Source organism: Pelophylax lessonae (assembly GCF_965119305.1).
Source record: "Pelophylax lessonae genome assembly, chromosome: 2".
Classification (NCBI taxonomy): domain Eukaryota; kingdom Metazoa; phylum Chordata; class Amphibia; order Anura; family Ranidae; genus Pelophylax; species Pelophylax lessonae.
The window spans coordinates 204357569-204383873 of NC_138769.1; the positions used below are offsets into that span (position 1 = coordinate 204357569).

General features: G+C 43.6%; 1 protein-coding gene across 1 annotated transcript in view; it reads left to right on the forward strand.

The window, feature by feature from the left end:
* The window catches only part of LOC309545976 (cyclic AMP receptor-like protein A), a 1007699-nt gene that overhangs the window by 883879 nt on the left and 97515 nt on the right, over positions 1–26305 (forward strand). Inside the window, exon 8 of the mRNA XM_082245442.1 lies at positions 3128–3175. Within this exon, the coding sequence (XP_082101568.1) occupies positions 3128–3175 (48 nt within the window). The remainder of the gene's footprint in view (positions 1–3127; positions 3176–26305) is intronic.

A 26305-nucleotide genomic window follows, 5' to 3' on the forward strand; every position in this document is an offset into this window, starting at 1 on the left:
AGACCGAAAAGTTTGAAAAAAAAAAAAGTTTTTTGTTTATGTTATACAATTTTGTAAATAAATAATTTTTTTCCTGCACTGATGAGCACTGATGAGACTGCACTGACAGGCACTGATGAGGAGGCAATGATGGGGTGACACTGATGGGGTGGCACTGATAGGCGGCACTGCTAGGCACTGATAGGCGGCATTGATGGGCACTGATAGGTGGCACTGACGGGCACTGATAGGTGGCACTGATGGGCACTAATTCGGCACTGATAGGAGGCACTGGTGGGCACTGATGGGCGGCACTGATCGGCACTGATGGGCGGCACTGATGGGCACTATTGAGCACTGATAGGCGGCACTGGTGGGCAATAATGGGCACTGGTGGGCGACACTCAAAGATGGCAATGATGGGCACTTGTGGGCAGCACTGATAGGGAGGGCACTGGTGGGCAGCACTGATGGGGAGGGCAATGGGGGGCTCCCTGAGCCCTGATTGCCATCCCTGGTGGCCATAGTGGGCATCCATGGGGTCATAGGGGCATCCCTGGGGTCATGGGTGGGCATCCCTGGTGGTTCTAGTGTCATTCCCCCTGAGGGTCTGCACTGGTAATCAATGATCTGATTACCAGTGCTGACCCCCCCCCCCCCGCCCCTGCCAGGGGAGCTGCCGATCGGCGCTCCTTTACTCGAGCCTGTCAGGCACGAACTAAGGAAAGCTGATCAACGGCTGTTCCTGTTTACTATGTCACATGGTAAAGAGCCTATGTCAGAGGCTCTTTACCGAGATCAGAGATGCAGGGTGTCAGGCTGGCCGGGGGGCGCGCAGAGCTGTATTATCCTGCCGCCGTCATATGACGTCCGGTCAGGATAATACAACCACATTCCCGCCGTCAATCTGTTATAGGGCGGGCGGGAAGTGGTTAAGGATCCACATAATACAGTTCATCTGGAAAGTATTCACATCCCTTCGTTTTTTCCACATTTTGTTATGTTAAATAGAATAAATTCATCTACGAACAATACTCCATAATGACAACGGGAAAGAAGTGTGTTTGAAATCTTTGCAAATTTATTGAAAATACAAAGCGAATAAAATCACATGTACATAAGTATTTACAGCTTTTGCTCCGTACTTTGTTGAAGCACCTTTGGCACCAATTACAGCCTCAGGTCTTTTTGAGTATGATAATACAAGCGTGGCACACCTATTTTTGGGCAGTTTTTCCCATTCTTCTTTGCAGGACCTTTCAAACTCCATCAGGTTGGATGGGGAGTGTCGGTGCACAGCCATTTTCAGATCTCTCCAGAGATTTTAGATCAGGTTCAAGTCTGGGCTCTGGCTGGGCCACTCAAGGACATTCACAGACTCCTTTGTTATCCTGGCTGTGTGCTTACGGTCGTTGTCCTGTTGGAAGATAAACCTTCGCCCCCATCTGAGGTCCAGAGCACTCAGGAGCAGGTTTTCATCAAGGATGTCTCTGTACATTGCTGCATTCATCTTTCCCTCGATCCTGACTAGTCTCCCAGTTTCTGCCACTGAAAAAACATCCCCACAGCATGATGCTGCCACCACCATGCTTCACTGTAGGGATGGTATTGACCAGATGATGAGCGGTGCCTGGTTTCTTCCAGACATGATGCTTGCCATTCGGGCCAAAGAGTTTAATCTTTGTTTCATCAGAGCAGATAATTTTGTTTCTCATGGTCTGAGAGTCCTTCAGGTGCCTTTTGGCAAACTCCGGGTGGGCTGTCATGTGCCTTTTACTGAAGAGTGGCTACTCTCTGGCCACTCTACCATACTGGCCTGATTGGTGGAGTGCTGCAGAGATAGTTGTTCATCTGAAAGGTTCTCCTCTTTCCACAGAGAAATGTTGTCAGAGTGACCATTGTGTTTTTGGTCACCTCCCTGGCTAAGTCCCTTCTCTCCCAGTCGCTCAGTTTGGCCGGCAGCATGCTTTAGGAAGAGTCCTGGTGTTTCCAAACTTCTTCCATTTACGGATGATGGAGGACACTGTGCTTATTGGGTCCTTCAATGCTGCAGAATTATTTCTGTACCCTTCCCCAGATCGGTGCCTCAAAATAATCCTGTCTTGGAGGTCTACACACAATTCCTTGGACTTCATGGCTTGGTTTGTGCTCTGACATGCACTGTTAATTGAATATACCACTGGTCAACTCCAATCAAGTTGTAGAAACATCTCAAGAATGATCAGTGGAAACAGGATGCACCTGAGCTCTATTTTGAGTGTCATTGCAAAGACTGTGAATACTTATGTACATGTGACTTTTTTATTTTTTTATTTTTAATAAATTTACAAAGTATTCAAACAAACTTCTTTCACATTGTTATTATGGGGTATTGTTTGTAAAATTTTAAAGAAATTATTGAACTTAATCCATTTTGGAATAAGGCTGTAACATAACAAAATGTGGAAAAAGTGAAGCGCTGTGAATACTTTCCGGATGAACCGTATATTACCTGGTAAGTGAACAATATATCATTACTGCACAGTATAGTACCAACATATTCAACAAGGGAAACAAAAATCAAATCACCATCGGAAAAACTGCACCTGCAAGCAAGCATAAAAAGGGGGGGGGGGGGGTAGTTGTTGCATGAATGACTCTGGGGATGGCAGGAAGGGCGGACAAACTGGGGGACAGTACATGTACATACATGTTTTTAGAATGTCTTCTTACATCTTTTTTTATGGAATAATACATTTAGCTTTTTAAATATTTCTATTTTATTTACCACTGTTTGTGGCACCTTTGAAAAATCCCCGATACTCCTGTGCCCCCCTTTCTGGCAAACTCAGGCACACCTCTTGTTCTTTAAACAAGGACTAAAAAACATTAATATAAGATATATCTTTTTCCTTACTCTCTGACTTAACTTTATTTTTAAAATGACTATTGTAGCTAAGGCAGAGCTTAGAATCCCTCTGAAGTATGATTGTTGCTGCCCTAGATCTTTTTAAAGGCAAGTTCCCTTTAGGTGAGTGAAGATAACAATCAGATTAGTAGGAGTAAACTTTAAGAATTTTTTTCGGCATAAACCAAACTGATTTTCTGAATTCTTGCATTTGCTTCTTGTTGTTCACACGTATTAAATTTCCTGCAACTTGCCTTCTAGGTCATCACGTGGTCTGGAACCTATGACCCAGGAAGGGAAAGGACCAAGGTAATCTGATTTTTTTTAAAGATAATTATGTGATCATGTATCTGTTTTTAAATGCATTCCAGATAAGGCAGCTTGACAACTGTGTCTAAATTATTGCTGCAAAGCGTCTCACCCAAAATATTGCAAGTTTTGGCAGCTGCATGGTCTGCCTGTGTAAAACTCATTTTGTGTAACAAACAAGATGCTGTGTGAAACACTTTGGGGGTTTTCCCAATAATGGTCTCCTATTAACAGAATCACTGTGCTTAAGACATTTTAAAAATTTTTAGTGTCATAAAACGACACTATCTGCAGGGAGCTTGCTTGTTCTGCATGTGCTTGTGTGGGTTTTCTCCACGTACTTCGGTTTCCTTTCACACTCCAAAGACAGGTTGGTAGGTTAATTGGGTCCTGTCTAAAATTGACCCTAGTATAATTATCTACTAGGCACATTCATAATGGCGGCTCCTCCATCTGCCCCAACAGCATAAAGTGCTTTGAGTCTCCAGGGAGAAAAAATATGTGTATGTGTGTATATATGTATATATATATATATATATATATATATATATATATATATATATATATATATTTATATATATCTATATATATATATATAGATATAGATATATAAATATATCTATATATATATATATATATGTGTGTCTGTGTGTATCTAAAAGTCTTCAGTAGAGGAATCAATTAATCAGTGATAATTAATACTGCTAAAGAGAAAAAAATCGTATTTGACATTTAAAATTTATTGTGAATAACATCACCTGATCTAACTTACTGTGAGGTTCTTAGCATTTATAGTTCTGCTATTTTAGCAGTATAGTAAAAATAACTGAAGTCAACAGCTTAGATTTGGTTTTCTTTGAAATATCAGTATAGCCTTACAACAACTTCCATAGGGCTCATAAATGAATGAACCCCTATGCCAGAAACGCTTGATTCTCATTTTTTTTTTTTTTTATATATACCTTTTTACTGGTTTATAAATATCAGAAGTAAGAGAAAGTACAAAGAGAAACCAGATTCAACAGTTATCAGTATATCACAATACCACAAAAGATTTCAACTGGTGTCATACAGTGAACAAGCAGGCCAATCCTCGTGGTGATGTCAGTATGAGATGCTAACTATCAGACAACCTGAGACTGTCAAAAATGGAGACTAGCAAGAGGGCAGAGAGAGCCATGAAGAGGGAAGGGAAGAGAAGGAAGTACATAGATACATAGTTAGTAGGTTGAAAAAAGACACAAGTCCATCTGGCTCAACCAATAAAAAACAAAAAACAGAAGTAAGAGGTAAGGTAGTAGGGGATGCATCACGACATGTCTGAGAGCTCAACATGGTCCATGGTAGGATTTTATTGAATTTAAATAATGGTCTGCAGACAATTCTAGAGGGTCTAGGGAATGGGGGCTTAGTGCTTAACGAGTGAAAAAAGGAACCCAAGGGCTTCATATTGTATTGTATTGGTCTAGTGTATTATAGAGATAGGCCGTCAGGTTTTTTATCCTGACCAAGAGGTAAATCTCTTTGACTCAGTCCTTGATTTATGGGATAGTGGAGAACCTCCAGTGTCTGGAAATTCTGCGCATAGCAGAAATTAAGAAGTGTAGTCTTCAAAATTATTGCATAGGGTCCAGGTGGGATGGTTAATAAAGCCTTTATACCAAGTTTGCAGGTGAGTACTATATATTGTGTTGAGCACCAGGTCATAGAGCATAAAAATTATGAGTTGATCCTGTCATGTTTTGAATAGCTGAAAGGGGGAGCAGGAGCTATACAGAGGGATCAACTGGAGGATAAAGTAATACAATTTTTTAAGGTGGAGTGAAGAAGTGAAAGCTTCCAATGGGCTGGACACAAAGAATATAAAGTTATTAACTTATAGAACTATTTTGATTGTTGGCAGTGTAGGGTAATGCCCTGAATAGCAGGTTGCATATTGCATTGGCTAAGTGCTTGTTGGTCAGAATGTAAAGGTATGTAAAACGTGGGCCACTTTGTCGTGTACCATTGCCAACTGAATCTATGGATAATAGGCATAATGGGGGATTGTGAGATTTAGTGTAGGATAATAGGGTAAATGTATTTCTGTGTTTCAGGGCCAGAAACAGTGGCAATTTGATCTCAACTAAAGATAGAGCGTTTTTTTTTTTTTTTAATTCTGTCAGTCAGGAGTTTAACATACATTTTAAGATCCACATTTATCAATTAAATTGACCTATAGCTGGCACAGTATGTAGTATGTTTGTTTTCCTTTGGGATTATGGTAAATTGGCCCTCTGAATAGAGTGCACAAAAAAATTGATTTAGGTCAAAAGTGTTAATAGCGTCACAGGGGAAATGGTATGGGTCACATATAGACATATCAATAATATAATTAGAAGACTGAAGGAGTGTTTATATATATAGTGAGTTACTATGTATAATTATGGCCCCTTTCACACCAGCGGACCGATCGGCTCTGCCTGTCAGTTTTTCAGGTTAACCCCGTCAGACTGCTCATTGTTCTCTATGGGGTAGCAGATCCGGCCAGCGGAGTAAATTGGATGACAATCCGCTGGACGGACATGCAGTCCATTTCCATCTGACCGCCCCATAGAGGAGAGCAGGCTGTGTACTTATCCACTCTGCATAGTGGAGCAGACACAGACCTGTCATCTGCCTGCTCATCGGGGATCAGCGGAGAGATCCCCCACTGAGCAGGTGGATTCCGCTTGGATGGATCGACTAAGGGGCCTTAGTTTCTTCTTTTGAGTATATACAGTGAGGAAAAAAGTATTTGATCCCCTGCTGATTTTGTACATTTGCCCACTGACAAAGAAATGATCAGTCTATAATTTTAACGGTAGGTTTATTTTAACAGGGAGAGACAGAATAACAACAAAAATATCCATAAAAAAAATGCATTTAAAAAAAGTTATAAATTGATTTGCATTTTATTGAGTGAAATAAGTATTTGACCTCTTCACAAAACATGACTTAGTACTTGGTGGCAGAACTCTTGTTGGCAATCACAGAGGTCAGACATTTCTTGTAGTTGGCCACCAGGTTTGCACACATCTCAGGAAGGATTTTGCCCCACTCCTCTTTGCAGATCCTCTCCAAGTCATTAGGTTTTGAGGCTGAGGTTTAGTAACTCGAACCTTCAGCTCCCTCCACAAATTTTCTATGGGATTAAGGTCTGGAGACTGGCTAGGCCACTGCAGGACCTTAATGTGCTTCTTCTTGAGCCACTCCTTTGTTGTCTTGGCCGTGTGTCTTGAGTCATTGTCATGCTGGAATACCCACCCACGACCTATTTTCAATGCCCTGGCTGAGGGAAGGAAGTTCTCACCCAAGATTTGACGGTACATGGCCCCGACCATTGTCCCTTTGATGTGGTGAAATTGTCCTGTCCCCTTAGCAGAAAAACACCCCCAAAGCATAATGTTTCCACCTCCATGTTTGACGGTGGCGAGGGTGTTCTTGGGTGCATAGGCAGCATTCCTCCTCTCCCAAACACAGCGAGTTGATTTGATGCCAGAGAGCTTCGATCTCATCTGACTACAACACTTTCACCCAGTTCCCCTCTGAAATATTTAGATGTGGCCTGTACATGTGCTTTCTTGAGCAGGGGGACCTTGCGGACGCTGCAGGATATAGGTCCTTCACCACGTAGTGTGTTTTCTTAGTGACTATGGTCCCAGCTGCCTTGAGATCGTTGACAAGATTCTCCCGTGTAGTTCTGGGCTGATTCCTCACCGTTCTCATGATCAATGAAACTCCACAAGGTGAGATCTTACATGGATCCCAAGACCTGGGGAGATTGACAGTTATTTTGTGTTTCTTCTATTTGTGAGTAATCACACCAACTGTTGTCACCCTCTCACTAACATGCTTGACGATAGTCTTGGAGCTCATTCCAACCTTGTGTAGGTCTACAATCTTGTCCCTGACAACCTCGGCCAGCTCTTTGGTCTTGACTTTGGTGGAAAGATTGGAATCTAATTGATTGATTTGCTTCTGTGAACAGGTGTCTTTTATACAGGTAACAAGCTGAGATTAGGAGCACTCCCTTTAAGAGAGTGCTCCTAATCTCAGCTCATTACCTGTATAGAATACAACTGGGAGCCAGAAATCTTGCTGATTGATAGGGAATCAAATCACTCATTAAAATGCAAATCAATTTATAACTTTTTTGAACTGCGTTTTTCTGGATTTGTTTGTTGTTATTCTGTTTCTCACTGTTAAAATAAACCTACCATTAAAATTATAGACTGATCCTTTCTTTGTCAGTGCGCAAACGTACAAAATCAGCAAGGGATCAAATAATTTTTTCCCACACTGTATATACAGTATATTTTGTTTCTAATGCACTAGGGGTGTATGGTAATTATTATGATAGCTGGAGACAATCAAATTTGGAACTGTAATTGTTGGTGGACGTAAAGTGTCTAAGTGTAATTGTGTTGTAAAAAAAAAAAAAAAAAAGGAAAGACAATGTCTAATAAAGAGTATTAAAAAAAATCCCTTGTAGGGAAAAAAAAAATGTGCCTCCTGAGACTGTGGGGTGAATAGGCAGTTAGGGGAAATTGCATTAAAGGTTGTTTCTAAACTGGATGGTAGCGCCACTGCTTATAAGAAAACTCAGTTAGGCCGTCTGTTTCAGGACCAGGGCATTTGTTAGATGAAAGGGAATAAATAGTAGAAGGTATTTCTGCAGCTGTGACTGGAGAAGACAGGTCTTCTTTCACCTCTGTCTCTGTTCCTATGTGGGAAGGGGCATTTTTTGGACATAGTCGGCTGAGGAGCATGCGTGAGGTAGGACTGGAGGTGTTGCAGATTTTAAAGAGGTGTCATAGTAAGTAATTGGAGTTGTATAGTCATAAAAAGATGAAGTCTTTGTCTGAGAGGTGCAAGATGTGCGAGACATTGACCAACTGAAGACAGTGTAAGAATTAACCTAGTCTGTTAATGGATAAAAAAAGAACCCTAAGGTTTTTTCTAACAGTAGTATCTCTACATGGGTCCATAACACAATTATATTCCATAAATAGCTTTAGCAACCCCTCAGCTACATTCTCTAGTTTTTCCAATATGGCATGCAAGATCGTATTGTGGCCTTGCATACCCTATTGGTTAGGAGATAAACATTGGATAAAGTAAAGATCTTGGAGCATAGCATACTTTTGAAAAAGATAAAACACCCTTAAACATCTCTGAGTACATCAGTAAGGACAAAGGGCAATTGCTACATACACACCCGATTCCAAAAAAGTACTGTACAAATTGTGAATAAAAACAGAATGCAATGATATGGAAGTTTCAAATTTCAATATTTTATTCAGATTACAACATAGATGACATATCAAATGTTTAAACTGAGAAAATGTATCATTTTAAGGGAAAAATAAGTTGATTTTAAATTTCATGGCATCAACACATCTCAAAAAAGTAGGGACAAGGCCATGTTTACCACTGTGTTGCCTCCCCTCTTCTTTTTATAACAGTCTTCTGGGGACTAAGGAGACAAGTTGCTCAAGCTTAGGAATAGGAATGTTGTCCCATTCTTGTCTAATACAGACTTCTAAGTGCTCAGAAGTCTTAGGTCTTCTTTGTCGCATCTTCCTCTTTATGATGCGCCAAATGTTTTCTATGCATGAAAGATCTGGACTGCAGGCTGGCCATTTCAGTACCTGGATCCTTCTACGCAGCCATGACGTTGTAATTGATGCAATATGTGGTCTGGCATTGTCATGTTGGAAAATGCAAGGTCTTCCCTGAAAGAGACGACATCTGGATGGGAGCATATATTGTTCTACAACTTGGATATACCTTTCAGCATTGATGGTGCCTTTCCAGATGTGTAAGCTGCCCATGCCACACGCACTCATGCAACCCCATACCATCAGAGATGCAGGCTTCTGAACTGAGCACTGATAACAACGTGGGTTGTTCTTGTCCTCTTTAGTCCGGATGACATGGCGTCCCAGTTTTTCAAAAAGAACTTCCAATTTTGATTCGTCTGACCACAGAACAGTTTTCCACTTTGCCACAGTCCATTTTAATTGAGCCATAGAAAAGGCCTGCGGATCATGTTTAGATATGGCTTATTTTTTGGCCTACAGAGTTTTAGCCGGCAACGGCGAATGGCACGGTAGATTGTGTTCACCGACAATATTTTCTGGAAGTATTCCTGAGCCCATGTTGTGATTTCCATTACAGTAGCATTCCTGTATGTGATGCAGTGCTGTCTAAGGGCCCGAAGATCACAGCATCCAGTATGGTTTTCCAGCCTTGACCTTTACGCACAGAGATTGGTTCAGATTCTCTGAACCTTTGGATGATATTATGCACTGTAGATGATGATAACTTCAAACTCTTTGCAATTTTTCTCTGAGAATCTCCTTTCTGATATTGACTATTTTTCGCCGCAGCATTGGGGGAATTGGTGATCCTCTGCCCATCTTGACTTCTGAGAGACATTGCCACTCTGAGAGGCTTTTTATACCCAATCATGTTGCCTATTGACCTAATAAGTTGTAAATTGGTCCTCCAGCTTTTCCTTATATGTACATTTAACTTTTCCGGCCTCTTATTGCTACCTGTCCCAACCTTTTTGGAATGTGTACCTCTCATGAAATCCAAAATGAGCCAATATTTGGCATGACATTTCAAAATGTCTCACTTTCAACATTTGATATGTTATCTATATTATATTGTGAGTAAAATATAAGTTTATGATATTTGTAAATTAGTCCATTCTTTTTTTACTCACAATTTTCTCAGTGTCCCAACTTTTTTGGAATTGGATTTGTACTTTGACTTTTGGATTTATAATGCTAAATACATTTCTCTGCAAAGAAAACAAATATATTTACCTGTCAACTGCTAGCATCGCTGAATTTCCCTAGGTTAAAATGATAATTGTGGTCTATATTCACCCTTCTGGGAGGGTTAGATGCCGATGTTCCCATGTACGTTTGCCTGGTTACCTCTGTATCACTACAGCATACAGTAGTAACTGAGTACATTTGGCAAAGAGTGACGGATACTGAAGGGCGACAGGCAAGTATTAATGGTTTCCTCCACCTGGTGGAATGACTACCAATGTTATTCAAAACACTTAGTGTGAGCTTCCTGGGATCACCTAGAATCATAGTATTGCTGGATAGAATGGTGCTCACACATCATTATATGAGTGCCTGGAGTACAAACATTACTTACCATTGCTGCCACCAGAAGAGAAGGGGAAAAGCTGTGATACCGGCAGACTGAGCAGAAGACTGAAAAGTCTCTATTAGGGATTTAATAAAATATAGTGGGATGGTTTTTGGGGGGAAGAGGGGAGGTTTAAAAAAAAAGCGGCATTTGTGCTTTAAGCAGTTCATAAATGCTCTTGAAAGTCAATATCCACCAACCTCTTGCTTTAGTGAAAGAACTCGCACCTCATTTGCTCCTGACAGAATATTTTCATGTTAAGGAACTGGATACTCATACTATACATTCATGTGGAAACTGTGACCGTCTTCTACACAGACATGCTTAAAAGGGTGCATAACCTAGTTTTATATTCATAATGTTGTCAATAGTCAGTGTTGTCTATAGTCTACTGATAATCTCACTGATGAGTGGTAGGCAGCTTTTGCACACTGAAAAGTAACCACAGTCACCTTGGTTTAGTAAGGAAAAAAATTGGATCTGGACTCCACACCGAAAAGTTTGGGTCCAAAATAAAGCTTTTTACAAACATCGGCCATTTATACACAAAACATCAGTACAGTTGGTTGCTGTTCAAACCAGCTGTTGCACTTTACTGTATTGTTGAGTTTATTATCATACTATCCGCAGTAAGTGAACTCTTTGTCCTAGAACAATCTATATTCCTTCACAGCTCTCATGCCACACAGTTCTTTTTCAACTGCTCATCTTTACAAGATAATTAGATCATATCCTGAGTCCTTATATATTGCATCTATATACATAAAAAATCTGGTGGTCTCATTTTAAAATGATAATGCTTTTAAAAAAGTAAATTAGAAAAATCATTCTAACTTGCTTTCTGGTTTGGCAGTATGATTCTTGGATATCTATGCTCCACCTGATTTTTTGGTTGGATCAGAATTGGATCAAATTTTTTTGTTCTTCCTCTTTTTCTGAGGCAACAGCAATGTCACACTATTAAAAGGAAGAAGGAAACCCTATAGACAGGATCAACAGGTCAAAGATCTGGTGGTCAGGCTACGGACATTAGAATATGGAGAAAATTGGGTTTTTATAACCCTACATTTTCTCTATGGGATGGGAGCAGGTTTTAATATTTTAAAAAAAAAATTTTTTATAAGTCAGGATCAGTTGGAGTAGTCCTATTTTACTGTCTGGTGAATGTTAGGCTGAACTTTTGACGTGGGCCAGGTCAGTTTCAAATTTCCCGCCCAAAATCAGTAGGTCTCTGGGCAGATTTTATGTTTTTTCATGTCTTCCCGCTCATGGGAGCAGTATCTCCAGGCAGATCAGTGCGTGGAGCCCGACTCCCGCCTGAATCTTCCCGCTTCTGGGGGCTAACCAGCCCCAGCCAATCTCGATTCAGGGCTATTTAAGGGTGACTGTGGGGCTCCGAGTCACTTCATCACCTCAGGAGCTTCAGGAGCGGTTCTCTCCCCCCCCCCCCCAAAAAAAAAAAAAAAATCCCTAGTTTGTCGCGGCCAGTTATAAATTATTTGACTTGTGGCTATCGCCTTAGCTAAAGTGCTTTGGTGGATGAAATTGTTTTATGTTGACTGACTAGTGAGTTGTCGGAAAATGTTGATTTTAAAAAAAATTAAAAAAGATATTTGGTAATAAAATTAATTGTAATGTTATTTATTGTCAGCCAGAGCCGTGGTGGCTGGGCTGGTTCTGGACATTTTAAAGTGATTTTTAAACAAAGTCTAAAGTATGTTTTTATTAAATTCGTGTTAAAAGTCAATAATAAAAAACAGCCGCGGCCTTTGTCCAAACCTTTTTCTTGTCTGGTGTTATTTATTTATTTATAATTATTTAAAATATGTTATAGGATTATTTATCTTAGGGCTCTTTCACACAGTCCGCCTCCGCAGGCGGATCCGTGTTGCTCAGCGGGGATCGATCCGCGATCCCCGCTGAGCCGGGCGGATGACAGCTCCGTCTCCGCTTGCAGAGCGGAGAGGGAGGTGTCTCAGCACCCGCTGCCCTCTATGGGGGATCGGAGGAGAGCGGACCGCTTGTCCGCTCTCATCAGATCCGCTCCGCTCCGATTACTGAACGGATGGAAAAATAGGGTTTCCATCCGTCCAGATTTCAGCACAGGATCGGATGCGGATGGCAGCGGGTGTCAGCGGAGGTGACCTCCGCTGACACCCGCTGCCCCATAGAGCTGCATGGAGGATCCGATCAGATCCGCCTAAAAAACTGATAGGCGGATCTGATCGGACCGCCCGTGTGAAAGAGCCCTTAGTTAAGAAAAGGAACATCCTGCTTCCCATTCCCATAAATTCTTACCAGCAATAAATTAGCTTTAAAACAAGCCTTTAAAGTTCTATACAGATGCTGAAAATGCAGCTCATCGCACATTACTTGTTATGCATGCACTACTTCTGGAAATGCACTGCAACCGGATTGCATGGTAGTTTTGTACTATGTGATCCAGTTGAGACAAACACACTACATTTGTGATCTGCATTTGATGTGTCGTTAACATTGGACTGATACCTGCTGCAGATCACATGAGCAGTGCACTTTGAATGCGGTGTGGAAAGCACACACAGAACGCTGGTTTCCCACACTGCGTTCTAATGTGAACAGGCCCTTTAAAGGTCTTTTACTGCTTGTTAACAATATTTTAGTACTTAATTGTCCATAGGATGGCACTGACTAAGAAGAAGTGTGGAGAATCTGCTCCTGGCATTTTCAAAAGGTTAGCAGTGGCAGACCCCATATTCTCTCAATTGCTTTTCTTTGAATTGACATATCCAAATATTCCAACGTGCACTTTATTACTCCTCAGTCAAAGCAGATACATGTCTACAAACTGTCTAGATCAAAGTTGGTAAACTAGTGGAAGGGCATAACTTTATATGTGGATGAAGATACATTATTCATTGTTAGTAAATGACCCCTTTGTTATTTGGAATCTTTTGATGAAAAGTGGAACTCTCAGTTTTGGTAAATAGTTAATAAAACATCTCTTCTGCTGTTTTTGTAAAGCATGTAGTAATCAAGCTTACCCAAATTGAACTCACAAATAATTTTTTTCATGGTGATTATATGGAAAATATGTTATTTTCCCATGAGTGAACATGCTGGCAGACAAGTAAAATCAGTTTGTTGTGTACTTTACACACAGGATTTTCTGCAAGTGCCAGCAGCAGACCTCCTGTGAGTTTTTCTAGCTTGACGACTGAATTTCTCTTCTCCCCTTAGGTACTGTACATTGAGAGGAATTTTTCAAAACTGGAGTAGCCAGAGCCTGAAGCAGATGTGCATGACAACAAATTGGCTTCTATCTTTCATTTTCATAGCTTAAAGCTGACCTAAAGGTATACAAACCTGTCCAATGGTCCCTCACTGGTGCCAGCATCTTCTTTGGACCTCCTTATTGGCTGTTGTAAGATGACGTCACTCCTGTGAATGCATGAGCCAGTCATCCTGGCACTCAGAGACTGGCACAGCACTGTAAGCTGAGCTACGCATGCACAGTTCTGCTTTTAGCCTTGGAGAAGACAGTGAGAAGGCAAATAGGGGCATTTTATTGCAGAAGAGACATTGCATGTCTCTTCTGCAATAAAAGCCTGCCTATTTGCTGTTTTTTACAGTAGAACTTTAGTTCTGCTTTAACTGAACAACCCTAAATTGGAAGTTTAGTCAAAATCTAACTAAGGAAAAGCCTACTTCCACCCCCATTCTAAGCCTATTCTTCCTAACTCTGTAAAGAAAAAATCTGTATACTTACCTATTCTGAAGCCGCTCGGGTTTCGGTCACTCGATCTCTCCAGCAGTGGCTTCTTTTTAGAAGAGAGATCATTGAGAATGGCTGAAAATGCCTGCAAGATGACATCACCCACAGACTTACTATGAGGCATCTGTTGTTGGCTGCCCCTCCTCTACACTGAAGCCGCCGCTGAAAGCTGATCATGAGACCAGACCCGAGCGGCTTCAGAATAGGTAAGTATGCAGATCTTTTTTTACAGAGTTAGGTAGAATAGACTTGGAATGGGGGTGGGAGTGTGATTAGTTAGCTTTTGACTAAACTTTAACTTTAAGGTTCTTCAGATAAAACTGAACACAGTAAGAAAAGAGCAAGCTGGCACATTTTTATTGTAGAAGAGAAATGCAGTGTCTGCTCTTCAATAAAATACCACTATCTGCCTGCTCACTGTCTTTTCCCTGCAGAAAATGCAGGCACAGCAGCTCCTTCACCCGCAGAACACAGATACCTGTGAACCGGGGCTAACTGAAATCATATGCAGATAGAAGCTTATCTTATTGATCCTCAAATGAATAAAACAGAGTACATACAAAATAACACTAATGCTACTTTGTATTTTTGATTCCTAAGCCTGAACAGTGTTTATAAATGCTGACCAGAAGGTCCATGTTTTTTGACAGTCAGGAATTGCCAAGTACGTTTTCTGTGCTGCTCATTCTCTTTTTATTTGCTCTTTATTTCTATGAAGTTTACAATAAAAGAGAAATAAGGGGGACTGTAGGGATTGGCCACCTGACTCCCAATTCCCTAGGTCATACCCACTAAGACTCCTTAGTGGGTTGCAGTTGCCAAAAATTGGTATTATCAACATTTCTACACTTAAAGTGGTTTTAAAGCTTAAAGGTTTTTTTTTTTTTTTACCTTATTGCATTCTCTGCATTAGGGAAAAAACCTTTAAAATATGCATTCCCCAGCCTCCCTGAATACTTACCTGAGTCCTATCTCAATACATCACTGTGCAGCGCTGCACTCTCTCACTCCTCACAGGCTCAGAGACAGCAGCGTGAGCCATTGGCTCCTGCTGCTGTCAATCAAATCCTTTGAGGAGGGAGCTGAGCCATGCTCGGTGTGTAGATGGACACACATAGCCCAGCTCAGAAGCGAGCCCACATGTCAGCCTTCATAGCAAGTCCTTGCTATGGTGGCAGACACAGAAGAGGAGGGGCCCAGAATACCAGCCGGGGACCCCAGAAGAGGAGGTTTGGGGCTGTTCTGTGACATACCATTGCACAGAGCAAGTATAACATGTTTATTGTTTTATTTAAAAAAAAGTAACCTTTACAATCACTTTGATCGCATGCCCATGTGACACTGCTGGTGCCTGATGGCTGTTTGCTCAGCCTTCAAGAATTGCGTTATAGATGCTCCTCCATACCCACAAATAGAGCACATAATGATAAGTTAGCATTAGAGGGGTGCACATTTGGATTTTTTATCAACAGGTTATTCTTTTTCTTTCTGTAGTAGAATAACTTACATAAAACCATGACTTGATGGTAATTATACAATATTTATATATACAATAAATGCACTAAAGCTCAGAAAATTTATTTTATGCACTGCATTAAAATGAAAAAACAAACCACATCTGGCCACATTTGACACTCTGGCCCAAGTCATTGGTATTGCTCCCCTTGGAGTGAGACAATACCATGGGTTTAACAGACAAGCTGAATGCAGAAAGCCCTTAGACCTCTGTAATTCCCTGGGCCAGCATGTAAAGCGTCTCTGGATAAAAATAAACTTTAGATTAGGGCAGTTGTCACTGCACATATTTTCCTTTATGCAACCCATTTCCAGACCTCTGTTATTTCCATCCTCCAGTAATCAGGGACTTAAATCTTGTGGTTTTTGTTTGATGGAGCTACATCCGTGGTTAATGTTCTTTGGCTTTGCCAGCATATAGCTATTACAAGTACCTTGGCCTGACAATTAAACAGAAATGAATAGCAGGCAGAAAATGAAATGAAATGTGTTGGTTAGGACACGAGCAAGAGAGTGGCATTCTGTATGTAGTCTGTTATATGGGCTGTTAAATGCGTACAATATACAGCTGCAGGGGAGCAGACAGGAGCCAGAAAATGAAGCATCTGCTTAGCTGTAGCAAGTTTTTCCCTCCTTTTAAACTCGTTTATTGCTAATCACTACTTTTAGCTTCATGACCAAAAAGTTGGCTGTTGTGATGCTTGTTTGGTGGAATTATGCTTTGATTCACACGGGACTGCTTGGGGTGGTTTTTAATGAAAAATCTGTATATTCTAATGTGCACTTTTACATTTTACTACAAACTTTCCCTGTTCAAATATACATGGATATATTCTGGTGAAAGGTTGCCTTTTTGAGACTGGGATTTTTTAGTTTTATTTAAAAAGTTTATTTTGTTGTAAGGCTATTAGTTTTGCCTGATCCCCTGATGACGTCAGCACGGACTGACGAAACGTGCATTGGGAACGTGAGATCGTAACTTCCGGTTTGGTGGAACGCAAGCGAGGAGCGACGTTCTTACTCTGAAACCGAGACCTGATAATCAAGGCTTTTAACTTCTGGATTGTAGTAAGTGCGTTTTAAAGCAACAAATGGTCTTTTAACATGAAATACTGCACCATGAGAGCCTTTTTGTTTCTTTCACTTATGGCTTGGTCCTGAATGTATCCGTTGGTCTGGCTACACACTCTCTTATGGTGAGAGAGTGCCTGGTCTACACAAAATACCACGCTACATTGGTGAAGTGTCTGGTCGGATTAATTGAGGATTATATATGCGCTTGTGACCCCCTATAATCAAGGGGTCCTGTACTTCTGGTAAGCAGTACATATACTAGCACTGGGTGAACGTGTGGAGGTGGAGGCTTTGAGAAATACACTCCTATCAAGTCTGTGTCTTCCATCAGTTGTTGTTATTTTGTTTAACACCTTGATGCTTGGAGCACTAGAGACTTTTGATTTATATATTATTTGCACTTTTTTTGTTGCACATTTCAATAGCATTATTGTAGTTTACAACATTGGAATATTATTGTGATTTATTTGTTTGAGCGCTACATTTTCTTTATTCTCAATTCCTTTTGCCTGCTTGCCATTCTGTGCAAATGGATGTTGTCTCAAATACGCGCAAAATGAAATAGTGAGTTAGTGACAGTAGGTTGGATCACAGTAGGTCAAGAAACTGGTCCACTTTCTTTAAAGGATAGCTATACATTTAGCGCAACTGTCACTCCTGTAAAAAAAATTGGCTATAATTCTATCTCTCTATTCTTATTTCTGGTGAGTGACTAACCATGTAGTGAAACCAAAGCGTATCAGCCAGAGTTCCCAAAAGGAGGAGCCAACAATGACTTCCTATGTTTCTTGGCAGGCATGCTTGAAAGTGACATAAGATCTTCCTACCCCATCATGCAAACAGCAACTTTAATCTCTTAATTGGAGCGCTGTCAGGCTTTTGTAAATACGGAATAAAATATCATGTTTTTGTTTTTCATTGTAGTTACACAACAGTTGTAAACATATATATATACCACATACAAAGATGTTTAATCAATTGTATTCCCTTTGGTTTTGCTTGTCAGTGTTTTTTTTTCTAATCCAAATGAACCACGATTCTGTCCTGCCTCCTTAGTAGATTTTTCTTAACCAACATGGACTCTTTCAACGAAGTCTGACAGATTGTACAGTGACAGCCCAAATGACAGCTTGTGCAGAATGACTGGTGTCCCTGCGATTTAGAGATCATGATCTAAGTAATAAATGCTTCCCTCTCCTATCTGTGTTTTGGCCTTGCTCACTCTGCCTCTACATAAGTGCCAGAGCAGCATCAGGTAATCAATGAAGAGAGCAGCAGCGAACAGAAGGCAAGGTTAGCTTCAACTGGAAACTTAAATATCGAGATCTGATACTGCTATATCAAATTTAGAGCTGTATTTTTAGTTGCTGGATTGTCAAGCAACATTTTCTATCTAGTAGAATATTTGTACATGTATTAAAATTAAAAAAATTATATTTTCCTTGGTAATATCCTGTAACAACGCTGTATATTTTCTCAAACAGCAGCAAGGTCAGTCATACATACAATATATTTTAATAATTCAGCAGGCAAAAATATTTTTTTCAAAACATTTCAGGTAACTCAAATAACATAATACAGTGAATACAGTGATCAGAGCCTAATGCCAATATTTTTCTAATTGCCAAAACTAAGAATGTTATTGGGCAGTTGGGCAATATCATTAAAAAACTTCAAAGTAAAAACATATAATTATTAAACCTCTGACAAATACTTCCAATGTGCATTTGATTCTAATTTTAAATGGATGATCATGGGTACCACCTTTATTTTTTAATGTATTTAAAACAGGTTGATTTATGTACAGATATTCTCCCTTCCACTATGGTGGTGAGACCTAAAGGAATGTAACATTTTTAGAGAGAAACTGAGATCTGCTACATCAGAGTGTTTCAGATCTCCACCAAGCTGACCATTTCTATTTGTCTGGTGCCAGTTGTTAGACTTTTTTGTTTCATGGATTTTGCAGCAAGAACCACCTCTTTTCAGCTTTGTCCTGAAAAGAAGAAAATAGCCTAATGCTGAGCGACCCAGAAAACACATGGGACATGAGAGCTTACTTCTGCCCTTGGTTATATGATGGAAAATTCTCTCCTGTTCCTTGAGTTTTACTAGAGATATGGATGATTGTATCAGAATTAAAAGTGTTGTAATGTTCAATGCTTAAAGCTGTGCTCTATCAAGGCCTCCTACATCTGCCTGCTGCCGGAGCAATTGGAATTCCAATCTCAAGGCCCCAAATTCATAGCTAAACCCCCTTCTTTGCTGAATAATACGAGGGTCATTCTTCAGGTGTCCATGTCCTTGCCTAGTAATTGGACACTTTTTTTTGCCTGACCATTAGGGAAGTCCTTACAGGTTTTGAACTCCAGCAGTGGCTTGATCTTAAAATGTAGCACCCTCTAGCAGTGGCGGCTGGTGAAGTTTTAAGATGGGGGGGCGCAAGACCCCGCCCTTCTATTTTGACCCCTCCCGTTTCTCAGAAGTCCCACCCCTTATAGACTCCACCCATTTTGCCCCCTGTATTTTGCTTGCGTGATCAAATTCTCCCAATATATCACATATTAAGGGGTCCATCTGTACTAGTATATCCCATAATAGGGAGCAGGGGCCCTATTATGGGATATACTGTGAGAGACACCCTATCATGGGATACACTGACTGAGAGTGGCACAAACCCCACAGTACAGACCCCCTAGCATAAACCCCACAGTACAGGCCCCCTAGCACAAACCCCACAGTACAGACCCCCTAGCACAAACCCCACAGTACAGGCCCCCTAGCACTAATCCCACAGTACAGACCCCCTAGCACAAACCCCACAGTACAGACCCCCTAGCACAAACCCCACATTACAGACCCCCTAGCACAAACCCCATAGTACAGGCCCCCTAGCACTAATCTCACAGTACAGATCCCCTAGCACAAACCCCACAGTACAGACCCCCTAGAACTAATCCCACAGTACAGTCCCCCTTTCAATGTAGTGACCAGCGTACATGCCCCCTTTCAATGCATTGACCAGCATACATGCCCCTTTTCAATGTAGTGACCGGCGTACATGCCCCCTTTCAATGCAGTGACAAGCGTACAGGCCCCCTTTCAATGCATTGACAAGCGTACAGGCCCCCTTTCAATGTAGTGACAAGCGTACAGGCCCCCTTTCAATGTAGTGACCAGCGTACAGGCCCCCTTTCAATGTAGTGACAAGCGTACAGGCCCCCTTTCAATGTAGTGACCAGCGTACATGCCCCCTTTCAATGCAGTGACAAGCGTACAGGCCCCCTTTCAATGTAGTGACCAGCGTACATGCCCCTTTCAATGTAGTGACCAGCATACAGGCCCCCTTTCAATGTAGTGACCAGCGTACATGCCCCTTTCAATGTAGTGACCAGCGTGCATGCCCCTTTCAATGCAGTGACAAGTGTACAGGCCCCCTTTCAATGTAGTGACAAGCGTACAGGCCCCCTTTCAATGTAGTGACAAGCGTACAGGCCCCCTTTCAGTGCAGTGACAAGCGTACAGGCCCCCTTTCAATGTAGTGACAAGCGTACATGCCCCCTTTCAATGTAGTGACAAGCGTACATGCCCCTTTCAATGTAGTGACCAGCATACAGGCCCCCTTTCAATGTATTGACCAGCATACATGCCCCCTTTCAATGTAGTGACCAGCGTACATGCCCCCTTTCAATGCAGTGACAAGCGTACAGGCCCCCCTTTCAATGTAATGACAAGCGTACAGGCCCCCTTTCAATGTAGTGACCAGCGTACATGCCCCTTTCAAAGTAATGACCAGCGTACAGGCCCCCTTTCAATGCAGTGACCAGCATACATGTACCCTTTCAATGTAGTGACCAACGTACACGCCCCCTTTCAATGTAGTGACCAGCGTACATGCCCCTCAATGTAGTGCAGCACAGTGCAGCCATGCATGCACCTCCCGCAGTACTCTACCATCCAGCACCATCCTCCATGGCTCCATCCATTGCCACTTGCCAGCGCTAGTGCACCCGGTCCCGGTGCCTTCTCTTACCTTCGAGGCCGGAGACGAATGTTCCAGTCCTCCGGTCACCTCGCGTCAGACGGTCAGAGGACAGGTCATCAGCTCAGCTTCTTCTGGCGGCCATTGCGAGACTGCTTTGGGCCGGGCGGCTCCGGCTGGATCCAGTGGAGTCCGTCCGACTCCTCACGCTGCTCCCCTCTCTCTGCGACGGCGGGCGGGAAGGACATGACACCAGGGCGGTGCACCACCCCCACGCGTCACGTGACCAAAGGACCGTCCCGGGATGTCCTCCTGTGATTGGTCCAGGCTGGAGTCTGGACCAATCACAGCCAGGAGTCCAGTAAAGTGGGGAGTGTCAGGGCACATTGCTCTGCGCCCCGACACCCCCCCAAAAGGCCGCCAATCGGCGCCTCTATTCGGCTCACGTGGGGTCAAAAACCCCACCCCCCATACCCACCACTAGGTCCGGCGCCCCTAGTGGCTGAAATGCACATTTTTTTTATCTCTTTTTTTCTTCTTTTTTTTGGGGGGGGGGGGGGGGGCACCCCGCCACCCCCTATGGGCCGGCCGCCACTGCCCTCTAGTTTGCTAGAAGTGTTGATAGATTTTCTTTTGTGCAGGCCTGGCTGGCAGCCAAGCCTGTCTGTGTTTTTCCTGGGTTGGGCAGAGATCCAAGGAGAGCTGGATGACTCACAGGCAGCATCCCTAAGACCCCCCCCCCCCCCTACTTCTCGAACTTGCTGGAAACTTCCAGAAGAATGGGAAGGGGGGGAAGGTGGAGCTGCCTGGAGTATTCTGAGGACCCTGGCAAATCCCTAACCTGGGTTGGCAGGGAGCAGGCCCCCCCCCCAAATACTCTGGGTCAGCCCAGATGGGGAGGAGTATGTTCGAGTGGAAACTGGAGATGGAGTGTTGGGCTGTCGGTGGCCTTTGAGGGAGCTCCTAGTCTGGGGGGTTGGGTGACCTTGGGCCTGGGCTTGGGTGCGAACAGGATTCTCTTCAAGACACACAAAGGTGTGCTGGCTAGAAGGCATAGGAGCAAGAAGAGAACAGTGGGTGAACACTGCCAGGCAAGTCTCCACACAGTCAGGAAGACTGGGAGGCATGCCTGAGAAGACAGGGATAGAGCAGTCTGGGAAGGATGTCGAGCAAGCCAGGAGGACTGTGATTGCATGGGCAGCAGAAAGGGGCAGCCGCAGCCAGGAGGGCTGGCAATACCTGTAGAAGTGGTGCTGAGAGCAGTAGCCAAAGATAGGAAAGCTAGCACCAAAGACTTCCATAATTTTTTTGCTACACTATAGGGGCCTACGGTTCCTGCCTGCAAAGGGCCTTCGTCCAGATTCAGCTGAGATTGTGCTGGATCTTAAACTTGTGCTAGCTGGTCCTGGGAGGAGTTCTGCAATTAAGATTGTGCTGACGGTAGAAGAGGAAAGTGTGTGTATATACCGGGGTGTATATAGTTCTAGTCCCTCACAGGTTCTGCTGATCAAATGGTAATCCCATATCATCCCTTCTGTATCCAAGTTCAATTCCCCTAAAAAAAAAAAAAAACAAAGCTACAAGGACTGTTTTTTACTTTTAAGTGAGTGAAAAATCTGTGTGCCTGGCTGTGCAGGTTGGGAGTTGACCACATTTACCAGCAGCTCCTCGGGTTTGCGCTACACAAACATGGGTGGTAATATGATCAGTCAGTAACAGGCCGAGACTGCAGCGCTGGATCACTGGCTTCACTAATGTAAAGGCGCCAGTGAGGGACATGTTATCCCTTTCTCAAAGCATATAAACAAAGTGGCACTTTCATAATAGGCTTCATCAGCTATTTTGAATGCATTCTTCCTTTCCCAAAAATATTGTATGCAGTCTAAGCAAAATAAACATTGCTGCTACTGATAGACAGATTATCATTTTTGTGGAGAGTCATTAGCTAAGACCTCATATTAAAGCCCAACAACTCCCCTTGGTCACTGATGTATGCAGAGAGCATCGACATGTTAAAATGGAACTTCACTCTCTCAATCAACATAGATTATTTTTGTTTTTTATTTTGTTTTTATTTATAGTTTGGTATTGAGTTTTGGAAAAAGATACAGATTATTCCGCTGTGAGCCAGCACATAAGCAAGGTTATTCTGAACACAGTTAGTAAAATAAGTAAAATGCAAGAAAATAATGATAAAGCATATACAACAGTTGCAGCAATGTCAATCTGAATGTCACATACTACTTATACACTCAGATGATCTTGGAGGTGAAGACGCTGGATGTGGTGGTCCTGGGTTAGTGTGGTTACACGTGGTCTGCGGTTCTGAGGTCGATTGGATGTACTGCCAAATTCTCTGAAATGCCTTTGAAGACGGCTTATGGTAGAGAAATGAACATTCAATTCCCGGGCAACAGCTCTGGTGGACATTCCCAGTCAGCATGCCAATTGCACGCTCCCTCAAAACCTGCAATATCTGTGGCATTGCGCTGTGTGATAAAACTGCAGATTTTAGAGTGGCGTTTTATTGTGGCCAGCCTAAGGCACACCTGTGCAATAATCATGCTGTCTAATCAGCATCTTGATAGGCCACACCTGTGAGGTGGATGGATTATATCAGCAAAGGAGAAGTACTCACTAAGGGCTCTTTCACACGGCCGCTCCGCTTGTCCGCAAATCATCCTATTTTTTTGCAGATGATTTGCGGACATAATGTAAGTCTATGGCATTGCGAATGTCAGCGGAATACCATCCGCTGACATCCGATTTTCATCCTTTCAGTTCTGTTCCGTTTTTTGGAATGGAACAGAACCCTATTTTTTCATCCGTGTAAAAAACGGAAAGGAAGGAAAATCGGATGTCAGCGTTGTCATCCGCTGACATCCGCAATGCCATAGACTTACATTATGTCCGCATATCATCCGCAAACGGATGGGATGATATGCGGGCACACGGAGCGGATGACACAAATGTAGGGTTGAGCGGACACCTAGATGTCCGTGTTCGACGGGTTCGGCCGAACTTTAAAAAAAAGTCCGGGTCCGTGTCTCGGACTTTTACCGAACTTTTCCCGGACACCGAACCCCATTGAAGTCAATGGGGACCCGAACTTTAAGGCACTAAAATGGCTCTAAAACACCAATGGAAAGGGCTAGAGTGCTGCAAATGGCAGCAAAACGTAGTTAAGAGCATGGCAAGTGCTCTGCAAACAAATGTGGATAGGGAAATAACTTAAAACAACAAAAAAAAAACAGAAAAATAAAACAATGTTCTTCATCTCTGAAGGACGAGGCCCATATGGAGTAGGAGGGAGGTTGAGGTGGTGGTGGATGTGGCGGTGTCATAGGCGTGCGCACAGGGTGTGCCGGGTGTACCTGGGCACACCCTAATCACCTAGGGCACATAGCATTATCGCTCTGTTTGCCAGTGAGGAGATGGGAAAGATCTCCCTCGGACCTGCTCTGCTCTATTTCTCTTTGCCAGCAGGGAGAGTAATGTATCGGGGCCATGTACATGTAGGCAAACACATGCATGTGTATTTCAACTTTGGGGTGCACACCCTAATGCAATAGGCTGCGCACACCTATGGACGGTGTAGGTGGAAGCGGCGGTGGAGGAGGACCAGGGCCGGATTAAGAGCATCATGGTCTTGGTGCTGAGGATTTTGAAGGGCCTTAAGGGCCGTGCCTTGGCATGCACCCAGAGGAGGAAGGGTGTAGCCATGCATGCCTAATTCAACATGGGATGCTGTCTCTGAAGCCCATAAACACATCCATGCATCGGCAACTGTGCCTCCTTGTCAGGCCTTCGCGCTGTGTGGGGAGGTTCTGAGGGTGCTGCCTGGGGAAGCGAGCATAGAAGCCAGACTTCTGTGTTTACAAGTGACAGAAGAGCGGTCACAGTGAATATGGCCAACCCGGGGCCTATATAAAAGGTAGGGGCCTGGAGCTGCAGCTCCAATAGCCCCTACGTTAATCTGGCCCTGAGGAGGAGGACGAGGTAGCCAACACTGCTTCTTTTCACAAATTTTAAATGAGGGTACACCCCAAAAGAGTGAGAAAGAGCAAAAATGGAACAATGGGTGGGTAAGGTCGGTATCCATTGCTATTCTGCACAAGGTATGGAAAAGTCCCGTGGGATCCATGCCTGGTTCATTTTAATGAACGTGAGCTTGTCCACATTGTCTCTGGACAGGCGGCTGCGCTTGTCTGTTATAACGCCCCCAGCCGTGCTAAATACCCGTTCAGATAATACACTGGCTGCAGGGCACGCCAGCACCTCCAAGGCGTAAAGGGCAAGCTCAGGCCATGTGACCAATTTGGAGACCCAGAAGTTGAAGGGGGCAGACCCCTCATTCACTACATGTAGGCGTGTGCACACATACTGCTCCACCATGTTGGTAAAATGCTGCCTCCTGCTAAGACGTTCCATCTGAGCTGCTGGTGCTGCTGTTTGTTGTGGCGTGCTGACAAAGCTTTTCCACATTTCGGCCATGCTAACCCTGCCTTCTGAGGTGCTGGCGGTGCCCTGGTTGCGTTGGCGACCTCCTCCTCCTCCTCCTCTGCCTTGTGCTTCCACTGTGGCCCCGCTGTCAGATGGGAATGCCAGCAGCATCGCATCTACCAGCGTGCGCTTGTACTCGCGCATCTTGCGATCGCGCTCCAGTGAGTGAATTAAGGACGGTACGTTGTCCTTGTAATGGGGATCCAGCAGCGTGGCCACCCAGTAATCAGCACAAGTTAGAATGTGGGCAACTCTGCGGTCGTTGTGGAGACACTGCAGCATGTAATCGCTCATGTGTGCCAGGCTGCCCAGAGGCTACGAAAGGCTGTCCTCTGTGGGAGGTGTATCGTCCGTGTCCTCTGTATCCCCCCAGCCACGCACCAGTGATGGCCATGAGCTGGCCTGGGTGCCACCCTGCTGTGAACATGGTTCCATCTCCTCCTCAAGCTCCTCCTCCAGCTCCTCCTCCTCCTCATCCTCCAGAACTGTGCCCCTGCTGGACAATTGTGTCCCTGGCATTTGTGTGTGCAGGAACCCACCCTCGGAGCCCCTTGCGAATGACTGCCCTGAAAGCCTTTGAAATGTTACCTCTTCATCCTCCTCCTCCTCATCCTGTGCCACATCCTCTTCCATCATCGCCCGAATTGTTTTTTCAAGGAGGCATAGAAGTGGGATAGTTAAGCTGAGAACGGCGTCATTGCCACTGGCCATGTTGGTGGAGTACTCAAAACAGCGTAACAAGGCACACAGGTCTCGCATGGAGGCCCAGTTATTGGTGGTGAAGTGGTGCTGTTCCGCAGAGCGACTCACGCGTGCGTGCTGCAGCTGAAACTCCACTATGGCCTGATGCTGCTCGCACAGTCTTTGCAGCATGTGCAAGGTGGAGTTCCACCTTGTGGGCACGTCACATATGAGGCGGTGAGCGGGAAGGCCGAAGTTACGCTGCAGCGCTGCCAGGCGAGCAGCAGCAGGGTGAGAACGCCGAAAGTGCGCACAGACGGCCCGCACTTTCTGCAGCAGCTCTGACATATCGGGGTAGTTTTTAAGGAACCTCTGCACCACCAAATTCAGCACATGCGCCAGGCAAGGGATGTGCGTCAAACCG